The sequence below is a fragment of the Mastacembelus armatus genome, chromosome 14 (genome assembly GCF_900324485.2).
Source record: "Mastacembelus armatus chromosome 14, fMasArm1.2, whole genome shotgun sequence".
Classification (NCBI taxonomy): domain Eukaryota; kingdom Metazoa; phylum Chordata; class Actinopteri; order Synbranchiformes; family Mastacembelidae; genus Mastacembelus; species Mastacembelus armatus.
In genome coordinates, this window is record NC_046646.1 from 7,743,979 (window position 1) to 7,766,612 (window position 22,634).

Consider the following 22,634-nt stretch of genomic DNA (forward strand, 5'->3'; position numbering starts at 1 on the left):
CTACACCTACACTGAGTCTAACCAAAGCAAATAAGAATACAGCCAAAAAAGTCAAGTGTCAGTTGTAGGACTCTATGGGCTGTTAAAGAGTAATATAACCAAAAGGCTAGACAGTGAGAACCATTACTTTTAATGCTAATACAGCAAATAAACTCAACAAAAATACAAAAGTTTGTCATATCCCTTCTTTACAGTGAATAACATTTTATGCTGCAGAACACACCCCCTCATATTTCAAATGATAAATATAGAAATGATGACTGACCTATTCCACTTAACAACATTCAATAATACATTCTTCCAAAGGGTTTTCCAGAAAATGACCCAAAGAGGCTTCTTGCAACACATCAGATGCATTTCTTTTGTCTAAAACTGACACTGTGACTTGTAACATTTGCAGTGGTGGAGTGAATTCAGGACACTTATTTATAATAATAATGATAACTTGATGATCCAGCAACAAAATGTATTCAAGTGCATGTGCATGTATGCATCAAGATCTATTTCATCTTGGCAAATATCACATCACATCCATTCATCCTAACTATGCACTGAATTTTATACCTCACTGAATATGGTCCAATATCACAATGAAATAAATTAGCCATAGATAATAGTAACATCCCAGTGTAGATCCATAAAACCTCATTCATCACTGAATCCCAGCATGTAATTCATCCTCGTGTCCCATGATTATCACTACTGGAATGAGCTGAACAGGCTGGAGACAGAAACACCAAAGAGGCAACTTACTCATAACCTGTAGATGTGTGTAATGAAGTGGGTGCAGAGGACACCATAAATATGTGTGTACTTTCACTCATGACAGCACTGAAGTGATCATACATGTCAAACAAAAATCCCCAGACTACAAGCAACACGTTTTACAGCACATTGACAATTTGAGACAAGATGACAGCCTAACCCACCAAACAGAGATATATGTATATATATATATATATATATATATATATATTATAAAAATGAAAAAGGCAAGATCTGGCCACCAGCTTTAAAATGCCTATTATGTTTGTGCATGCAAACATATATGCAAGCCAACAACACTAAAATAATGACACACTGGTTCACTGGCCCTGAAATGCTCACTTGTTTGTGTAAAAACAGATGGTGAGTCTTAAAAGATGTACTAAAATGTCACATTAAAAAAAAACAAAAAAACATCTGCATGAAAAGAGCAGGCGTTCAGAGTGAAAGGCTAGATCTGGGTGCATCTTAGTGGATAATCAGTTAACTTTCTTGCTGCGCAGACGGAGTGTGTCCAGGAGGTATCTGCAGAAGGAGCCAGTGTGCTGAGAAAGGAGTGTGAGGAACTTCCCGTGAATGAGGGTCAGCAGGGTCTGGTGTCCTGTCGCCCAAACACGGTACCAGGGCCCATAAAAGGGATCGGACACGGCCGGGCACAGCATGTTGTTCAGGTTAACCTCAATCACCTGGAGAGGAAAAGAGACAGACAGGATCAGAGTCAATATATGATCAGAAGTACTACCTAGTTAGAAATTGCTCTGATGATTCCTGAGGCTGTCTTGTTATAACTTTAACATCTGTAGCAGGTGATATAAATGCCCAGCAGAGGGCCTCATCTTACCAGGCCAAGGACCTGCAAGAAGAGGAAGTGATAAAGGAACAGAATGCCGGTGGAGAGCAGCGCCCACCACATGTCAGCCAGAGGCTCTGGCTTGTACACACCTGCAACAAATAAATACATTAATCAATTAATTAATTTAAATAACTACAACCACACAGAATGTGTCTTCTGTGCCAACTTCAGCCAGTAATAAGAGCCATATTCATTGACTTCCCTTTTGTTTGAACTGCTATTAACACATCAGTCCCAAAAAAAAAAAAAAAAAAACACTAACACCCTGTGCCCACAGCAAAAGCATGTGATGTGTCTAAGGGGGTCTTCCTTTTTCTTCGCTGCTGGATTTACGGTAATGCCAGTGCATGGCAACAAATATGTACCTATTAGATCAGTTTCACATGAACAATGAATATTTGCTTTTATGTGGTTCCAGTGTTACATTACTAATAGATGGGGTATGCCAGTAGGTGACAAAGAGCACTTGTATAACCGTTTCTAATAGAGGTATTGTAAGTGTATTTCCTACAGTTTTGGGGAAACTGTTTATGCAGATTATGTTGAACTATCCAGCAGTCTAATTTCTTTTGTCATCAGGATAATAATACCGCTGCAAAAATGTAGGTGCTGTTGATCATATTACAATTGAATAATAGTAATATTCCCATAAACACAACAGCCTCCTGTCCACTGTCTCACTTATAATAGCTGTATTTACAGATGTATAACTTTAAACTACAATTAATAAAAAGCTCTTTCTCAGGCAGTCATGAAGTAATCTTTAGAGGACACAGCGGAGCAACATAAAAATAGTGTAGATATGGTTTTATATGGCTCCCATCAAGTATTTGTTTTTCAGTAGCACATGTTTGCAGGAAAATATGTTACCATGCCAGAAGCAGCAACAGACATTTGTTTAGAAAAAAAAAAAAGATAATTTTGTGAGATTAACATTGAAAGAAAAAGGGGGCGTGTACAGCAAATCATATGCCCTTAACAAATTGCACGGTCCATGTCCATGGTATTATAAGTTTGCTTGGCTGGCATGTGAAAGATATGTCCTCATGGGTGTTAATGGGAACACAGGCAGGGCAGGTGTAATTACTGAAAAACAATACCTACCTCCTTTCCTGAAAAGGTAAAGAGGCACCAGATACATCATGGAGTGCTGAATGTAGTAGACCTCCTTCTCAAATGGTAACTGGGGAGAGAGTAAACGCTTTAAGATGGCCAACAGGCAGAGTCTAAGCAGAAATTTAATTTGCCCAGACCACTGTAGTATGGTTACATGCTTTATTGTTTTTACTATTAGACAGTGCTAAACATCAGTGCAAACACAGACTAACATGCTGAGCTCAGACCAGGATTCAAAGTGGCGCTGTGTTCTTTTAGCATGAGGTGCCAGCACAGCTTGCAAGCCGTACTACCACAGCAGAAAAATGCAAGAGGTGAAGTCAGGGCTGTTATATCTTTAGTCCTGATTCCACTGCTGCTGAAAGGAAGCAATGACATGGTATCCTAAACAGCCCAAACTGATCCAGGATCAGCCTTTTTCAAATTTGACTATGAAAGGCAACGAATGTGCATAATAAAGGTAAAAAACAATATACAATAGACTACATTAGCAATTCCAATGATTTATTCATGAAAACTGGAGATGTTACTTGTATAATCTAACAATACACTATTTTGAATTTTTTGTGCACATTCAGGTCAGAGATCAGTGTTTTAAACCAAATTGGTTATAATGTTCATTGTAAATGTCTGCCATTACTTATTACATTATTAATACTTAAAATGTGTATTTTAATGGTTTTATAAGCAGATTTAGGAGATAACACAATTCTGATATGAAGATTATAAAATGTGACAAAGCTGTCTTTTTAAAACATACTATAGCTACAGGGGTACACACTTACTCGGTTCTTGAGCTGTCCTGAAAAGTGAAATAAATGGCTAATGAACATATTCTTGTTAAAACTCAGAGGCAGAAGAAACACCTGCAGAGGGCTCTCTGAAATGAGATCAAGGCTTTGCTGGCGATTTTTCTTGTATTGGTAACTTACCAGTCTAGTGTTTACTACAGGGAACATTAAAGCCAGCAATGCACCATTCAACATGTGGACCTGCAGCCTGAAAACACACAGACATTAAAAATATTAAAAGTAAAAATCTGAAAACCCTCAATTCACCCATCATAACAGAATCCCAGGATGAAGAAAAAAATATTACAATGTTCCATGCATAAATAAATTAATTGGCATGAAGACAGTGTAGATTGTGTTGCAGAAAATCACAGCCCCCCAATGCTGTTAGTACCAGCTATCTCTCATTCTCTAGCAGGGTCAGTTCGTTTTGGGAGTGCTGATTTTGAAAAGTCAGTTTACTGATGGTAATTACAATCCTTCAGTAGTGTATGTTGCAGGGACTTGACATTTCTATGAACCATTATGAAATCACACAGTTGATGTAATGATACTCAGTATTTCCAACTATTCATTCATAATTAGTGTAATTTAGTTATGGTTCAGTGTTTGGTTAGCTCACATTTCTGTATCTGCTTCCATCTCACTCACCATTCAGTACACACACAGCCTGCTCCTGCAGACAGAGGGATTGTGATGCTGGTTCAGTTAACTTACACATCCAGCATGAGGATAAATGCTTCTTTGAAACCAACAATTAATCTCAGACACCTTATAAAAAATAAACCCCAGAGCTTATATGTCAAAATGTGGACCAACATCCCTCTACCCTGACTGATCTTTGTGTCAAATGAGCCAAAATAAATGCTGTGGCAGTAAGGTCACTGGGGAAACGGCGGTGTTGTACGACTGTCAGTTCCAATAAGCCCAGCTGTCACTCTGGGGGCTTGGAAATTTTTTGAAAGAGCATGCTTCATTCAATTTCAAATTCACCACAGTTGTTATTCTTTCTCTCACAATCTTTGTATTTCTTTGATTTTCCTGAATATGTTTGAAAAGATGTTTAAAAATGAAATTCTCATAAACAGTGCTATTCCTGGTCATAATCGATGCTTAGGCCAAGACATTCTTTGATACTGCTGTGCTGTGGGAGAAACAGATGCTGAGATTATGAGCTCAAATGGTAAAATAAACAGTGCTGAAACAGTGTTTAATCACCTCTGAATAATCAGTTTTCCAAACTTTTCTACAAAGTTCTGTAAAATTACACAAAAGGTCTGAAAAATCCAGGTAGAAGTAAATGTATCCTAAGACTTGAATGAAATCAAACCCCATTCTCTGCAATTTAGGGTTGGATCTAATTACAGAATGTAAAAGCACGTGGGGGGACTTTTATTGTGAAGCAATTACAGGAAACTAAATCTGTCACAGAGGTGGACTGTTGAATGTTATTATTGTTAATTTTTGGCACACTGTTAGATGGAGAACCTGGTGCCCTGGGTGACCAAATGCAGACATCCAACTTCTCAGCAGTGTTACTACTGTGCCCTGCTGTCTTCTGGAAAACTTGAGTGCCCACAGACTGACAGGAAAAAGCAGCTTATTGTCTGTCTTCATTAAGAAAGCACAGGTTTACCTAGCTGCAGTGTGTCTGACAAAGCAGCTGCTCAGGGAGTGTTTGCTGTAATATTAACCACTCTTGCTGTTACCACGGTAACCATGGATTAAATCTCAAGGTTGACAATTTTGAAGCATGTTCATTTAAATGAGGGGGCATAGTTTTTTTTCCCAGTCATCTTAGATGTCAATTACATTTGTGGTACAAATACTGTACAGTTCCACTTGTCTTTGAATCTTTAGGGTAAATGAATCTGTAGGGTAAATGCCACATTTACTCTACACATAGTACAAGTGAGTTTATATTACAAAATAATATATATTATTGTCTTTATGAGAGAACACCTTGTCTCAAAGGGGCGATTTTTTTCTGACCTGGCTAACTAAACTATTTTTATAGTTTTTCAAAAGATGAAATGCTTGTTGGAGTATTCACAATTTCATTTCCAAGGCTACGTTTCAGACATTTCAGGTAAGACACAGCTACAGGACCTTTATAAATCTGCTACAACACATGCAGTTGTTTACTGTGTGAGTCCCATGGGCTGTGACAAGAGAAAGAAAGTGACCCTGCCCTGTATTTATTTCGGTGTAAAGCCCACTTTGTGTTCCCACTGGCAAGAACACAGTCATGCTCCTGAATAATCAACTGCCCAGACCACAGAAACTGTTGAGGACAGAAGACTATATCCCCCCCCCTCAGTAATCGTTACAATAAAACTCTGAAAACTCAATTTACCTGGTGAAAGTGTACAAGTAATTATGATCATTGTGGCAGCTGCTTTTATATGAAAATAAAATCCATGTTTAATTTTTTCTGTCTGCACAGTCATTTTACATTACAACCAAGAACTGTATAAAAGTGCCTACTCTGACAGGTTGCAACGGAGAGTGGGTGACTTGATGCAACAGACTGTGTCTCATAGTCTTTTTACAGTTAGCACTAAACTTTACACTTCTGCATAACTACACACACACTGTTGAAGTTCACTGAATTGACGTGTAAACATTACTAAAGGCCATCATGAATCAGGTGCATATATACTTACCTAAATACAACCATTGCAGTTTTGCATGGCGGACAGGCCAGCAGGAAGATCTATTGAGGAAAGTATAGAGAAGAGAGAAATTACATAATGAGGGTAAAATCTAAAAGCATTAAAGTGGCATTAATATATTTTACTGCCCGATTTAAAACGGGACTGGTGAAAAATCTGAGCGATTCCCATGGAAGAGGGAAAGAAGAAGTAATGTTTCTGTTAGAGAAGAACAAGGACATGGAGATATGTACAATGTGCTTTGAACTTTATGTTGATGTTTAACTTTGTTAAAAATGTACGCCTCAGGGGTCCAGGTGAGATTCACAATAGAATCACAAATGATTGACCAAAAAACTATACATTTACAGCTCCAAATTTAAGTTGCTGATATTCTGTTTAAAAGCCCATGTATGCATTTGAAATGCTTGACAAAACACCATCTCATATAAGAAATTCTAGTTAACCTGGAAGGAATAGGCTAAAAAGACAATTTACTATAAAGCACTTTACTGGAGATCTGTTGTAAAACTACACACTGACCAGAGACCTTCAAGATATATAATAGAGACTGATGTAATGTACACCTATAAACTGTTATTGATCTGTACTGTGAACAGGGGTTTTTCTTAATCAAGAGACCATCTAGCACTCAGAGACCATCCTGCACTTTTAGCACAGTGCAGGATTTATTACATGCATAATTCTTGACTTTTAAATACATATACCGTATTTTTTGGACTATAAGTTGCACTTTGTTTTACTCCTCAGGCTTGCAGTGCGACTTATACCGCAAAGCAACTTATATGCATATATTTACAGTAATTTTCTTGATGAGTCACTAGTGTTAGATGTTGACGCTAAACTACATCTCCTAATGTAACACAAGTGAAAATACCACCCAAAAAAAGAGCTATACTGAAGACTTCAAACTGCAGGTCAAGTCTGCAGCTGAAACAAAGTTTGGACTGAGTGTTGGTGTTCAGGTAACATGAGAGGAGGAGGACACGCCGCTTCATCTTCTCCCAGACGTTGGTGCAGTTGTTTAATGTTACTTGACACAGATGAATGAATATCGTAATGCACTTCTGTTTGTTGTTATGCCTAGTCTTTGTTCTTCATAGGCTAATTTAGACTATACACAGTAAAATTAGAAAAGCGACTTACACAATTTTTTCTCTTCCTGTTCAACAATGCCATTTTTCCTAAAAGTGACTTATAGTCCGGAAAATACATTTTCAAGAATGTATTTCTTCCATATTTCTTTATTTTTTATTCTACACTGTGAAAATGATATAATGAATAATAATATATGTTCATATGTTTCCATGACACACATGACAGTGGCTTTTTTTTAATGAATACAAGTTACTCAAGTTGCTTGCTGAGCTATGTTCTCCTGAGAAGCCACTACTGTGTACTGTGTTTGTGATCATGGTGTCTGCAGTAAAGCCTTGTCGCTTGGATCCTTGGTCTCATGTCTGACACATCAAACCAAAGCTCTCTTATATGGAACCCCAGTGTTACGTAGCAAATAAAAAATAAAAGACATGAAATAAAAGTGCTGGTAGTGTTAAATATAAATAACATAAATAATGAAGCAGAAGCCCCTTATGCTAGCAAGCTCAACAACTGCTCTTAGAGTAAAAAAAAAATAAAAAATTTTTCAACTGTTACCAGTTAAAGTTATTCTACTATCTACCTGCTGCAGGAAATTGACACAGGCACTAAAATCTCCTTTTGTGTGTTTTTGTTTAAGGCTGTTACTCACCTGGCTAAACACCTAATTTATTACTCACAGCAGACCTTAAACCTACAAAATCAGTTGAATTACTTTGCAAATATATTCAGTATGAATATGAGCTACTGGTGACCTGCCCAGGGTGTACCTCTGTCTTTCACCCAAAGAGAGCTGGGCTCCAGTAGATCCCTGTGACCCTAGGAATAAGCGGGTATAGATAATGGATGGATGGATACGAGCTGACATGGTGTTAGGGGATAGTGGTAGGACTTTGTTTCACCCAAAACATACTGTTCTAATGGAAAACTGTTGCTTATGATCACAATTCTCAAATATGGGAGTAAATGCATTTCTGTTTATGACAGCAATAAGAACTCTTGGCTCCAGCGATTATGTCATCTCTACTGCATTTTCATTGTACACAAAAAATTAGGTTTAAAAATTATTGAGCAAGTTCCTCCTGTCAATAAGAACCTGTCTGACTGGTGGTGCTTGCTGCTCTGAACTGAAGAAACAATCCATGCGTCACTGGTGACACACAGTTGTCTTAGACTGCCTAGTATTCCATCATGAAAGCGGTTCATTTAAATCAAGAATAGGGTAAATCCAGGCCTATCCCAAAAAGTTTTAGTTAATCTATTTAAAAGCCACTTCAGTCTTCAAATGGGATTAATCCCTGCCTGGGTTGCTGGCCCATCAAATCATGATCTTATTTACAGGTGACAAGCTTTACTTAAGTATAATCCAGTACTGGGCACCGCAAAGGAGAAGATCCTAGTTTTAATATCAGATAGATAATATTCTTATCTAAACCAATTTCTTGGTAGAAACACCTCACATATTAAATATGCAGAGTAGTATTTAACACAAGTGTCAGCTAAACTGGCTAGTCTATTTTTCACGATACTATTGTGGTTATACTGTAAGTGCTGTGAAGCTGACACATCCATTTTAATTATTGACACTATGCAAAAGGTTGAGAGACCTTGTTCAATTAGATGCACTTTTCATGTGGACAATCCAATTATCTACCAAACTTGACCACTGTTACTACATCAACACTTTACATCACGTGTTAGGGTAATGTGGGTTCATTACTCATTTAGCAAATGAATGTCAGTCACAGGTAGATACACAGCAAACTGGGATGATAAACTGTGTGTTGGAATTTTGTGAAGGTCAGTAAGAAAATTATGCATGCTGTGTTATTACTGGAGCTGTTGAATCGACTTGATCAGTTTGAGGCATAAGTCAGGTCTCTTCTTTTAATATTGATGATCCATCAGTGTGCTCAGAAAAAACTTCATACATATACAGTGGAAGTGGACAAAGCACAAATCCCAACTCAGCTCCCTGTACTTCAAAGCAGCCGATATCCTGTTAAACCCTGGCCATCAAAACAAACCGTTGCATATAGATTTAACTAGCTCCTAAACAGCAGCCTCTCTCACACACACAAGAAATCAAGGAACTTCAGTGTATTTGAGACCAGTATTATTAGACATGCCTTTTGTGTTTGATTTATTGAATTAAAACTACACTAAGCAAAAAAGCATGCAAGACAGCAAATGCAATGTACATTATATTCTGCAGCTTCCAGAAACAATCCAGCCTAGACTATCATCACGCGTGATCACAGTTATTAGTCAAACCATCCTTGACATTGTTGTTGGAGCATAAAAGACCCAATTAACTCTAATGGTCGTTTCTCTCTATTAATTTTAATACTGAAACATAAACTTCTCTGAAGGTACAGCATGCTCAAATATAATGCCAACATTTTTTCTGTTTCTTGATGCTGTTCTGCTCACAGGTGACTGAGACAAGACCTGAAATAATGTGAAGTATCTTGAATTTTATAATCAACGGGTGCAAGAAAAGCAATCACTGGAGGAGTCTAGAAGGAATCATCTCCTCCAAACAATACAATCCCCCCCAAAAACGACTAGACTTGTTTTGATGCAGTGTGGAATATTGACTATTTTTTTGTAGCTATTGTCACTGAAATGGTGCAAATACATCTCTGTATTAATGGAATAACATTTCTACCTTGTTGCAGAGCAGTTCTGAAGTACAGTTATAACTGCATAGTGGTATTTACAGCTGAATAGCAAAACTGTTGAAAAAGAAAGATAGATGGTTTGTTTACAAAGTGACCTAATTACTGATAAACTATACTTCCTTTTACAAATTGACCCACAAACGTACTGCACTACAGCACTTTCAGAGTGATCTGAATGACTGAGTCAATCTGTTCAGCTGCTGTTATTGCTTCCTCTAATAAATGTTGCTATATTTAATGATAATGCTGATACAGTAGTCTATTACACTGATACTGAACGTTTGTTGCACACAGCTTGTTAACAGTGTGGTACTTCAATTTGAAAGCAAGTTCTCAACCTTTAGAGCAAAGATAAAAAAAAAAACAAATCCTTAAAGTTAATTGTAGTGTTACTGTATTTTAAACTCCTATTAAACCCATTCAAATGCCTCTTTTAAAAGGATTGCCTGTAGCAACATTTATCTCCATCAGCATACCATAAAAGGGACGATCTATCAGTGTTTTAAATTATTAGTATGTGCAGTCACACTGGCACCCTGGGGGGCTCTACAAGAAAAGAAAGGTTACTTGATAACCCTCTACTATCATACCTGAACATTCAATATGTTGGACAGCAATCCTACAGTAATGATTGTGATGATCTGAACTCTAGTAACAGTCCTTTCCTTCCTGCCATATGCAGATAAGATTGTTGTCTTTTTCCTGGAAGGAAAAAGGAAGATACAGAGAGCCAGAGTCTAAAACTTTCATGTTACAGCCGTCACACCAGCTACGGGTCCTGAATGTTTGCATCACATAAAGGCTTTAGCACAGCATGGACCAAATCTAGAAATCCCTTAAAATGGCTTTGCTCAGTAATGAAATCTGACATTTTCACTCACCGGATTACATCAGATGTACCAAATATCTAGGCACTCGGCATTAACATCTATAATAACCTTAAGAAAAAGCTGAGGCGTGTATATTTTTAAAATAATTGTACCAAATAAAAAACAATACTAAGGTCACCATAAAAAGATTTGTCCATCACATCCATACTAGACGAGCCATTTGATTTGTTTATGGAGCCTTGACCACATCCATGAGACTCTAATGAAAATACAGGACATTCGATTGATCAGTCGGTGACCAAGTAGGCATCTGTATGCTAGTGTGACTGCTCTTGTTCTGCATGGAGTAAAACATAAGAGACATCTGTGCTGTCAGATGTGAGGCATCAACTCATCAATCATCATCAGACAGTGAACTCTTCACCCTCTATTGGGATTCTCTTGCCTTGGGCTGAGTGGTCCAGAACTCTGTAACTCACAGAGCCACTTTTCACATGACAACACACTATTTTTCACAATCACATTTTAATGTTCACTAGATGGCTCCAAGGTGGCTATTTTGTTTAAAAACCGTGAAATTTATTCCCATTAAATATCTTTGCAGAGGTTTCCCAGAATTACATTAATCTGTGGTACATTATGTCAATTTCAATCTAGGACTAAGCACCACTAGTATTCGAGCAAACAGGCTGATGTATGAGGATACTGAAAGTCACATTAACTGCTGGGACACAGCACCATACTTAAGTGGTTACCAGCAAAGCTAGCAATGGAGGTGCCGATTACTCAAGAGCTGTAGCAACTTTAACTGCAAGTCCAAAAAACATATCCTACCTTTGTAAAATGCTTATTGGGATGTTGACCAGGAAGGAGTCAAGTACATTGTGTTGGGAAAACAAGGAAATTAAAAACCTTTCTAGTAAAGTGCCCATTGACCAGAAGCATGGCAATTCAAAACACACACACACACACACGCACACACAAAACACCTTGACTTTTAACACACACACACACACGCACACACAAAACACCTTGACTTTTGATTGTTATCCCTGCAGCGTGTACTTGACTAGTTCCTGGAGCCCCACAGTCTTGAGCTGCTTCGAATATCTTTGACTAGAGCACCACACATCTCATCAGGCACCATGGGAAGTTTACATTTACACTTTTCAGCCAATAAAATGTACTCATAACTTGCTCCTAACATCTAAAAGGAGACAGGAAGAAAAAGGTCAGTCAGCAATCTTTGTAAGCCTTTTTACATGTTTTTGATCAGAGAAATTGGTTAAAGAAGCAGACATAAACAGTCAAACCCATACAAAATACATTTTAACTCCCTCAAGCCCCGTAATGATGAAACATCCCTTTCAGCAAAGCTAAAATGCTTTACACATTTCCTGTTTCACCAGTTTTTGTCAAGAAATTACCTCCCGGAGGCAAGTCCTGCAAAACCACCACGTTGTTACAAACAACCACTTCCTGTTGCAACCGGCTACTTTCCTCTCCTCTGAGTGCATGTTTTCCTCATTCAAACCACAGTTTAATTTGCTTTTCTGGTCACCTCAAGTGTCAACAAGAATGATGAAAACTGCTGTAGATTATCTTAGCCTTGGTCACCAAACATCAAGGATATTTTGCTACCACCAGTCAAGTCTTCATTATAGCAAGTCATTCATCAATGTCCACTGGCTATCACACAACCTCCATGTAATCTGAAATGACATCAATACTATGTGTTCTCTATTACTTCATGTATATGACACATACTTTGAAATGCAGTCAGCAGTGACCATTACCATGACCTGTGCTGTGCAATCATGTATCATAAAGAACAGTACAGGAACTGAGTATTTCTCTGCACTGAGAACATTTATGTTGAAACCTCTTGATTCAAACATAAAAGCTGTAAATTTGGACTGCTCCTCAGCAGCTATAAAATGCTTCCAGTCATAGACAATTACAACGGTTTAAAAGAGATTACGCCCAGCTCTTGCTTCATAGCTCGGAGGCAGAACTTGAGACAGGTCTTACTCTACTTCCTGTCATGACCACCTCCATAACACAGAAGAGAAAAATGTTTAATCAATTCTCCAAAACAAAGCCCCAAACTCTTTGTTTACTGTTTGAAAAAGTGCTATATACATGATTTATTAAATAAAATATATATTTATTTTCCTTGTTTGTATTGTGACCTGTCCAGGGTGTACCCCTGCCTTCCACCCGAGAGAGAGCTGGGATAGGCTCCAGCAGATCCCCGTGACCCTGAACCAGGAAAAGCGGGTATAGAAGATGGATGGATGGATGGATGGATGTTTGTATTGTTATATAGCAGGCTTTGTTTGGAGCTAATAATTGTCTAGCTTTTGAGGAGAAAAAAATAAAAGTTTAACCAAACAGTATGTGAATATTATGCAAACTGTACACATACAGAGTTAGAAAATGCATAACATAAACATGTTTTCCAGTGAAGGTTTTTGTTCTACAGTTCTTTGGGGCTCAAGAGAGAAAGAAAGAATGCATGCTGATATGCATTTCAAATAAGCAGAAAGTACTTAGGTAACACTGACTGTAAATACTAACCCTGAGGTTACACCATAGTGTAGAAGGGTGAGGTCAGGCTGCTGAAAATAGTGTCATCAACGTCAACTAATATTACAACATAAATTATACGAGATCCATCCAATGTGACTCTCAGTCTGTTTAGAATAAAGTGGGATAAATATGTCTCCATATACATTTGGAGGGGGCTGCTCTCATGTTAGCAGCCTATCCTGGGGGTGCACACAAATACACGTAGCCTTAACAAATACACCTGAGCTCCAGCTCATCCTTACCTGAACCATGGTCACGACATGGCATGGGTTTAACAGATAGATCACAGTCTTGGTCGCGAATTTGAAGCCAACCTCCACTCCAAAAGTCATGCAGAGGGCAACCAGCAACAGGTTCTTGCCCAGACTGTCCTCCTTTGCCCGTGTGCAGTCTTTTTCCACCACTCTGAGCTCTCTAGAGACGTTTATCCTCTTCAGTGCCACGCCAATCTCCACCAGAGAAATGAGGATGATTATCAGGGATTCACTGATGCGCTGCTGGGGCGCGATAAAGGCGGCACACTCGGGCCCCCCGTTGCCCTCAAACTTCGGGTCCACTCCGCCATAGACCCAGTCTAACAGGCTGTATATGTTATATCTGGACATATTCCTCTTCTCGTGTTGGAAAAGATACGAACAAGATGGAATAAAAGCCGTCACACTGACTTCTTGGCGAAACATGAACTGCGAGATTTCCCTTTAGCTGTTCGTTTCGAGCTTTAGAGGCAGACGTGCAACTACCCAGCTAACTACCTAAGCTAACTAACGTCACATCGACACAAACTACCTCATTCGGGGACAGCCGAGGAGCCTCAGCTGACGGCTAGAGGCAGCTCCAAGTCTGGACTACCCGTAGATGCTGCTGGTGCTAGTGGGTAGTGGCAGTCCTCTCTCTTCTTCCACGTCCCCTCACACTGTTAGCAGCATAGCGGCTAAGCTAGCTCAGCTCCGCTCGGTTGGTTAGCAACAGCGCCTACACTGTTAAGAAGCTAGCTTAGCTGCCAAAGTGAACTGGGCATTTTTACCCCGGGTATAGTCTCTCAGGCTCAGGTCTGAGATGCAGCTCAGATCTGGCTGTGTACCGTGGCATTTGTTATGTAGGAACATGTGTCAAGGAAGAATTGCAATACCTAAGTAAGCAAAGGGGACATATTTTCTGTACACTTATAATTAGTGCTGACAGCTATAATCACATGCACAAATGACAAAGCAGAAACTGACTTAAACTGTATAAATAAGATATGCATGTAATTTCGTGAGTATAATATCAATCGTTATATTTATATATTGTATTTACGACTTTTATTTGCTGTTCAAACGAGGCAACCCCTCCTTTTTACGTCCTTGAATACCTTTACACGGCACTATCAGAGGCCAAATATGAGGGCGTAGCTTAGACTGAGAAACCAATCAGGACTTGCAACACACGTGACGCGCAGACATGGTGCGTTAATGACTTATCAGGAAACACCTAAGGTAAAATAAGACAAGGTCATTTTATTGCCATTACAATACTGTATTGAATCAGAATCAGCTTTATTGGCCAAGTGTTTGCACACAAAGGAATTTGACTGGTTCACTAAGCTCTCTCTATGCAGTAGCAGTGCAAGGATTTAACTATAAAGGTGCAGATGTGCAAGTATCTATGCAGTGATTATTGTACAGTGGTTATCTCTGCCACTATATGACATCAGAGTTCATGAGAGTGACAGCCTGGGGGAAGAAACTGTCTCTGTGCCTGGTGGTTTTGGCGTACAGTGCTCTGTAGCACCTACCAGAGGGAAGGAGTCTGAACAGTTTGTGTTCAGCATGTGAGGGGTCTGCAGAGATGCTCCTTCACCGTTTCCGGACCATGGACCGGTACAAATTCTGGATGGAGGGAAGATCGACCCCAATTATCCTCTCTGCAGACCGGGTCCTGGATGTGATGCTCCCCAGCCTCACCTGCTGCCTCCTGTCAGTCAGGAAGCTGGTGATCCACTAACAGGCGGAGGCAGGATGTGGTGCAGTCCCATGTTGACAGCGTCATTCACTGACCTGTTTGCCCAGTAGGCAAACTGCAGGGGGTCCAGCAGGGGGCCTGTGATGTCCTTCAGATAGCTCAACACCAGTCACCAGCCAGTGTTGTTATTAGGAATTTGTCTTAGAGCGCGCACAGATTTGAAACAACATTGAACACCACAACACTCCAATAAAAAAGTTAATACCTAAACATATTAAAAGCTTAACAATAAGAATTATTCCCTTAGTTTCCTAATATTAAGATAAAGATTATGATCTGAGCACCAGTTCACAAGACTGGATACCTCCTTCCTATATGCTGATTCATCTGATTTCATAGTCAGGAAAACAAAAAAATTAACTGAACCACCTGATGTTCCTGTTGCATTTTTGTAATGCCAAGGAAAGCAGTCATGATGATGTTTGAACTCAAAGCCTCAGTTGCTTCATGGAATATGCTCAAGCAAATCATTACTGTAAATGCACCACACACTAGAGTAATAAGAAACAATATATTACTAAGGGGCTATGTACAGTGATTTTTTCCCCCCTTTGATTTATAAAGTGTATGAATCACTGATGTTAGACAGCTGTCATGATTTGAGGGAAATATTTCTTATATGATTTTGTGACTATGCAGGATCGACACAGTTCATACTTGTTATCGTAAACATTGATCTCGAAACAGGACACATACAACAACAGAAAACTCTGCCAGAAATGTAACAGATCGCAGTGTGGCAACTAAAATCAAACATATATGAAATACTTTATCCATAGTGTAATATACATCAATCTTGCAGTGACAGCAAAGTATGTTCTCCCTGTCCTCCTCATTTCTGCCTAAGTCACTAAGGTTTTTGTTATGTGTAAATTAAAGATTCAAAACTTCTTAGAGCTCAGGCTTTAAGAGAGATTTCACATTATTTTTGAGGTGTTCCCTTTATGATAAGTATTTGATAATGGTATGACTGATAAATATAGCTGAGTTTTTACAGAATAAAGTTACTCTCCTGATTTAAATGTAGTTTTAATCAGCTCCCCTCTCAATGGAATAGAAGTGCCATCAGCAGTTTTTTACATCGTAGCTGGTTTGTGTTCAAAACTAATGACACAGTTGTTATGAAATCATCTGTGTTTTTTAATTCTAACATTAAAAATGAAATCTAAAAATAAAAAAAAAATTAAAACTCCAAAGATTATTTGGCATATGGTCATAATAGTTATGCTGTGGTTTATACGCAATGAATACCCATGATTTTCTTTTTGTAAAACAAACAAAAACACACCATTATCCACACACACTGCAACATCATAGCAAGTCGTCTTCATTACTGTTACATCTTTTTAAATGCATGACAAAAAAGGAAAAAAATCACTGTAGGTCACTGCTTCTCATGTATTTTTGACACTATAAACAGAAATTATCAAGGACCACAGCAACAGGAAGGCTGTAAGCTTTGCATTATGAAGGGACCTGAATATTTCCTTGAAGTCACTTGAATGCATTAAGAGACATCAGTCTGATTGAAATGAATCACAAAAATACTTATTTGCCAATATCAAAATCCACAGAAAAGTAATTTGTAAGCTGGTTTCTGTCATGTGGATTTGGCATGGTTTTCATCACAGTAAGGGCTAGTGTTGTATGAATGCTCCACTCTAATGGGTGGAGACTCCATTTCCCCTTGCATGTTTGTAAGAGATGATGAGTGGACTGAACACGGCTGCAGGGAATGGGCTGACATGGACTAGCAAAGAGATGAAGTGAAAAAGCATTGGGATGCATCTAATGTTTCTCCCATGGTACCTGCTTTGGTTAACCAGCACTTGCTTTTTTAAATAACCACACGCTCACATAGCTGTGTATCTCTAAGCTTTGTGAAGTGCCCGCTTGAAAGCAGGTCCAACATTCTGAGTGCAAATGACTCCATGTTAAAATGTTGTAATTGTGGCCAAAGCTGCTTTACTATGCACAGCAAGGGAATGGAGGTTTGGTTGTACTGGTGCTATAGTGGAAATCTTGCAAAATTTATTGTATAAATAAGACAAGATTTATGTGAAAAGATCATTTCTTCCTGATATAAATCACTGACAAGAAGTCACAGATCATATTCCATTAATATAACAAGACAAAGCTATAGAAAAGAAGACTCCAATTATTTTCCTGAGGTGAGTAAGGCCAACCAAAGCTGACATTTCTTAAGGAATTTTCAGCAGACTCTATTCCATCATCTAGAAAAATAAAAACTGACCCAGTTTGTTTTCTGACACCCAATTTACAAGCCACTGTTGGCTACAAGTGCAGGCCTCACTCAGGATGCATAGAGCAGCAGAAAGAAGGCTGAAGATCAACTGGCCTGCCAGCGCTGGATCCTGAGGGATATAAAGTGAGCTGCGCTCCTGGCTCAATGCTTAACTCTTTAGGAAAAAAAACTGTTAGAAAGGTGCAACAAATCAAATCCTTTAGGTTTTGGTGAAAGAGGACAAGTAGTTGAGCTTTGGAAAGAACAGCTAGAGAGGGAGGGTGCACAGCTCTGCTTACAAAGACAACATGTTTTCTCTTCAGTGTACTTTATGTTTCCTTACTGAACCCTGTTCAATTCTGGAGGGTTTTTCAGGAAATACTGAAAGCAGAAGATCACTGCCAATACTGAAACAATAGTTCTGATCAACAGCTCATCATTTCAACATTACCCTGAGTTATTCATACATTATACATTATTTATTCTGACAACAGTCCCCTTATCACTCGAACAATGTCAAGTATCTGTGTTCCCTTAATGCAATACTATTTCATACTTTATTTCCTGAATTTATATTAACGACACGTGGTTACAACCACAATTAAATTCTTTTCAGATCATAAAGAGCTTTAGCATTGAAAGCTGGATTGACTCTTTAGCTCTCCATGCTGCAAATATTAGGAGCCAAGTGTTGTCACAATTGAAACAGCCCCTTGTCCAAATATAAAATACATTTGTGACACAAATAAGAGATGCCTAAAATCCTGTACACACTTGTCAGTGCTGTTTGTAATGTCTATATTTTGCTGTTCTGCATGCTGTAAGCTTCTATCTGGACTTTGGGATGACACCAAACACACACATCACTATAATCATGAAATTAATTTTTATTTTGATTTCAAATCATACTGCAATACAGGTTTGAATCTTATTGCAAAGGCAAGGCTTTACTCAGTGTTTCATATGTCACCAGGGGGCGATATTACCATTTTTTTCCTGGTGTTCAGCATGCATGCCAGATGAGGCTCTTAGGAGGATATCTGACATAGCATTGTTGCAAATCGTAAACTTTTTAAATATAAACAAATTGTTTAAATACTTCTCACTATTTAGCTGTTTATGTGCATGAATAAAAAAATGCCAACCGTAATGTCATAATCAGAATCATTTTCACAGTGCAAAGTTTGGAGCCAAATAAACACTGTGCTGCTGCTGTTTGCTTTGCTTTTGCTTCCATGCATTTATTAAAGTTGTTACTATGACTTTAATAGTTTTCTGTTAAGGTTTATACTTTTCTGCGCATTAAATACTGATCTAATCATTTTGCTTCTAGATGTGCTACAACTTTAATGGGGCGCCAAATTAAAAAATTAAATAGATCAGTTTTGAAACACTGAAATTTATGTTTGTGTGCATTTTCTTCATTCACAGGTTAGACTCTTTTAAACAACTAATTCCTTTAAAGCTGCTTTAAACCTGCACACAGCAGGCAAAATTTGGCTAACACAAGCAAGGACAAAACAAACTATTAAAGATGTAGACAACTAGGCTTGAGGAGATGGCATCCAAATCAACACATAATATATTTTATGAGTCTAGGAGGTTTATGTTTGTCAGTATGGTGTGAAAATCAATAGACTCCTGAGGGGCTGTCTGTGTTCTGATAGGCTCTTCTCTTCACTGCAAAGAAGGAATCAGTCAAGGATATTAATCTAAGCATCAGTCATGCATGGAGAACACCCCATGAGGAGAATAAGTTTGCTCATCCATGCATCTCCTGGGGGAGTCAGGGGGGCTTGGAGGAAGGGACTTGAATGGGTAAGTATGTCAGGGTATCATCTCAGGAGATAGTGATGCTGGCTGATTTTAGGCACACAGACAGTAAAACCCAAACTGAAGAGGTTGGCACCATCAAAACTGAAATTTGTACGTAGCTCACTGAACCACATTATAATCTGTCTTACAGAGAGAGCTGAGAAAGCTGCAGCCAAAACAGTGACCAGCAAGGAACAATAGGCTATGTATGGAAAAAGAAGAAGCTATATCTTCAAGTTATATGTAAATGTTCATTCATCTTACTACAATTTAATCCTCCTGTCATTCTAATATTCCACACACTGTAAGCAGTGGAAAATTTTAAAATTCAAGATCAGCCCACTGTCTTATTACCTAGAATATACTCTATTTAATCTTCTCTCATCACCGTTATAAAACATCTCCTCTGCTACTAGTTTTTATGGCTGGTACTGGCCTCTCTTCCTCAGGATACGTACAGCTGTTGAGTCATTTCCTGCATGAGGATACCCCATTGTGACTGCAGGGCATCTGAGTTTTCCACTCCACAGCCAATCTAATGTACCACAACTGTCAAGTGTGCTAATAGCTACAGAAACATGTCAACACAGTCCATTTTAACTTGCTAATCGATGACATAACCCAAGCTGAAAATCATGGCTGGAATTTAAAATTAAACTCCTGGAGAGACAGTAAGGCTGAGCAGAGGCAGATTTTTAATCAATTTCATATTCAGCTACACTGCTATGACTGGATCTGTTATAAGTCGATACTAAACCCCAATACAGTTGTGGAAAAAATGTTAAATAAATGCAGAGGTTTTAGTAGAGTCGAATCATATCCCCTAGTGCTATATTTATCGTGTAATTCACTAATATAGACCTTTCTGTATATTGATACAGCGATATGTAGCAGTGACAGGTCAACAACAATAATATGATGTTCCATTGATTACCATGTAACATTTGTCTGGCTCAAGCCCACATCTGTGGGTTTCCAGTGTCTCTTCCTCACTCAAGGGAAGTAAGCAGTAAGTCAACTTTTCTCCAAGTTAAGTTTTATTAAGGTCTACATATTTATTCCCACACCCATTTGTTAGTCATCCGTAGTTCGAAGCCATGAGGCCTCTGCTTGTCCCAACAGCAGCAGAGTGCAGCACCACAAGTGAAGAGCTCATGAGTCATCATTTCAGTCTTCTAAAATGATTTTTCAGTTCGTAGGGAGAAAATAAATCACTAAATTGATCTGGATATAAAAATTGCTGGTGTTTTTTATAGCTGTACTTTAAGATGTATCTTTATATTCCTTTACAAAATGAGAAATGGAAATGTTTGAATCTTTCCTTTATGTAGCACCTCAAATAAAGTCACTAAATCTGCTGGTGCAGCTCTTTGGCAACTAGATCACACAGCACACAAATGATTTGAATTGGTACCAAATGTGTTGTGCTTTTTATTATCTTATCATAATATTTATGTTTACATATAGTTGGTCATTTAATATCAATACTGTAGTTTTTTAAAAGTTTTTCAAATGAAGTTTAATCCTCTTATGCATTTTACAAATAAACATGTACTACTTTTCCAGTAAATAAAAACCATCTGACACTTCTGCATATAGAGCAGCAAAACATATGACTAGAGACAATTCAAGCATTATTTTTGCTAGTACACAAAACAAGCCACCCAATTAACAACAAAGTCTGCACTGCCAAATCCTTCAGGCAAGAAATCTGCCTGCAGGATTCCAGTACCTGAACTAATCGCAGAAAAGCAGCATGCACTGGGGGCAAGCAGTATCTCGTTCAGTAAAAACCTCCAAGCTGAGTCGAGGCTCAGTAAATGAGGCAGGTGCTAATACTACAAGTTGTCATCAAAGTTGAGGAGCCTGTAAGGAAAAAATAAAAGTAAACTAATGCTATATGTGAATCCACTTTCATCTCACAATGCGTATTACAGCATAGGTTGAGTGCTGTTCGATATTACGTCTTTGGAAAATGACATAAATCAGTTGTCAAATAGTTGACAATGACTTCTGTAAAATACTGAGCACTTGATAAATGTATTAATATTACTGTACTATAGCACCACGTACATGTTTTTTAGGTAAACATGCAGGAGAACTTTCTCTTGTAAGTCCTGAATAGTTGCTCTTTTTACTATTATTGTGATATTCCAATTACTTTTAGTAGCAATAATTACTCACCATGTGAATAATAAGTAATTAACAATCAATATCATTCAGTGCTGCTACACTCCCTGTTTCATACAGACCATATAAGTGGGAAGAGGAATATATGTGTAATACAGACAAACTTTTCCTCTGTGGCTACATATGCTCTTGGACAAGTGAAAGGTTATTTTACTTGTCCACATGACAATGAACAAATAAGTTATGCTGGGCAAAATACTTGTACTGGACAGTGGACCTTAAAGAGACACATTTGTTGAAAAGGATCACATACACATTTGGACTCAGGGGTAGCTCATTAAAATTTCACCTGAATGGTTGCAATTCAGCAGCGGAAAGAAGCAGGCTGTAATGGACAATCAGAGCTGACACTGCTCCAAAGACTATTTGCTCACTGCATGGCTATGACTAGGATAATAACCCTGTCTTACATTTGGATGTCACAGATATCAGTGGGCAGGCTTTTAGAAGTTCAAAGATGTCGACTCCTTAAATGCCAGCCTAAACTGAAGAGATACCTGTCGTGTCTCTAATTCACACCTCCACAAGCATTTCTGAGGTATTTCAAATCCACCTGTCTAACAATTTCTAATCCATAAATTATTCCTTGGCTAATAAATACTTTTTTCATGGTGAGAATAATACTTTCACTCTAAACATTGTTACTTTCTACTCTAAAAAAACATTTCCATATCATATAACATATGCAGTACATATTTGTCTCATTGATTTTCATTAGTGCCACTACAATGTACATTTATTGACGTGCAAGGAAAAATGTATAATCCTTATTTAAGCCCTGTGGCAGTGACAGTAATGGCCCAAAATACATTTTTGAATTTACAAGCATTACACAAGCTTAGTTTGGATTATTTTACATCAAATTTACTTTCCCTTGAGATGAAACGATTCCTGCATTGTCTTTAGCAGTGATCCCTGGAGTACATTGAATACTATAATTTTGCTCTGTGGAAAAATTAGACAGTGGGATAATGAGAAA

General features: G+C 38.2%; 1 protein-coding gene across 3 annotated transcripts; it reads right to left on the reverse strand.

The window, feature by feature from the left end:
• Positions 1-111: 111 nt before the first annotated feature.
• tmem164 (transmembrane protein 164) lies at positions 112-14,386 on the reverse strand. 3 transcript variants are annotated; one of them, XM_026328061.2, is made up of 7 exons: positions 11,647-12,936; positions 6,192-6,241; positions 4,177-4,201; positions 3,667-3,733; positions 2,723-2,801; positions 1,607-1,707; positions 112-1,451 (listed from the first exon to the last, which is right to left on the reverse strand). In XM_026328061.2, exons 1-7 carry the CDS (start codon positions 11,742-11,744, stop codon positions 1,245-1,247), a joined length of 627 nt encoding a protein of 208 aa, XP_026183846.1. In that variant the 5' UTR covers positions 11,745-12,936; the 3' UTR covers positions 112-1,244. The 3 variants fall into 3 exon arrangements, with proteins under 3 accessions (XP_026183846.1, XP_026183845.1, XP_026183847.1); XM_026328060.1 differs by lacking the exons at positions 4,177-4,201; positions 11,647-12,936 and adding an exon at positions 13,647-14,386; XM_026328062.2 differs by lacking the exons at positions 6,192-6,241; positions 11,647-12,936 and having other exon boundaries at positions 4,148-6,184.
• Positions 14,387-22,634: the final 8,248 nt, after the last annotated feature.

What these genes read in the sequence shown, in the direction of transcription:
- tmem164 (XM_026328060.1), bottom strand. Translation starts at nt 14,084, where the DNA reads ATGTTTCGCCAAGAAGTCAGTGTGACGGCTTTTATTCCATCTTGTTCG. An exon ending in ACTGCAATGGTTGTATTTAG is followed by an intron (nt 3,734 to 6,191) that starts GTAAGTATATAT and finishes GTGTGTTTTCAG; the next exon opens with GCTGCAGGTCCACATGTTGA. An exon ending in TCTTGCAGGTCCTTGGCCTG is followed by an intron (nt 1,452 to 1,606) that starts GTAAGATGAGGC and finishes TTTCCTCTCCAG; the next exon opens with GTGATTGAGGTTAACCTGAA.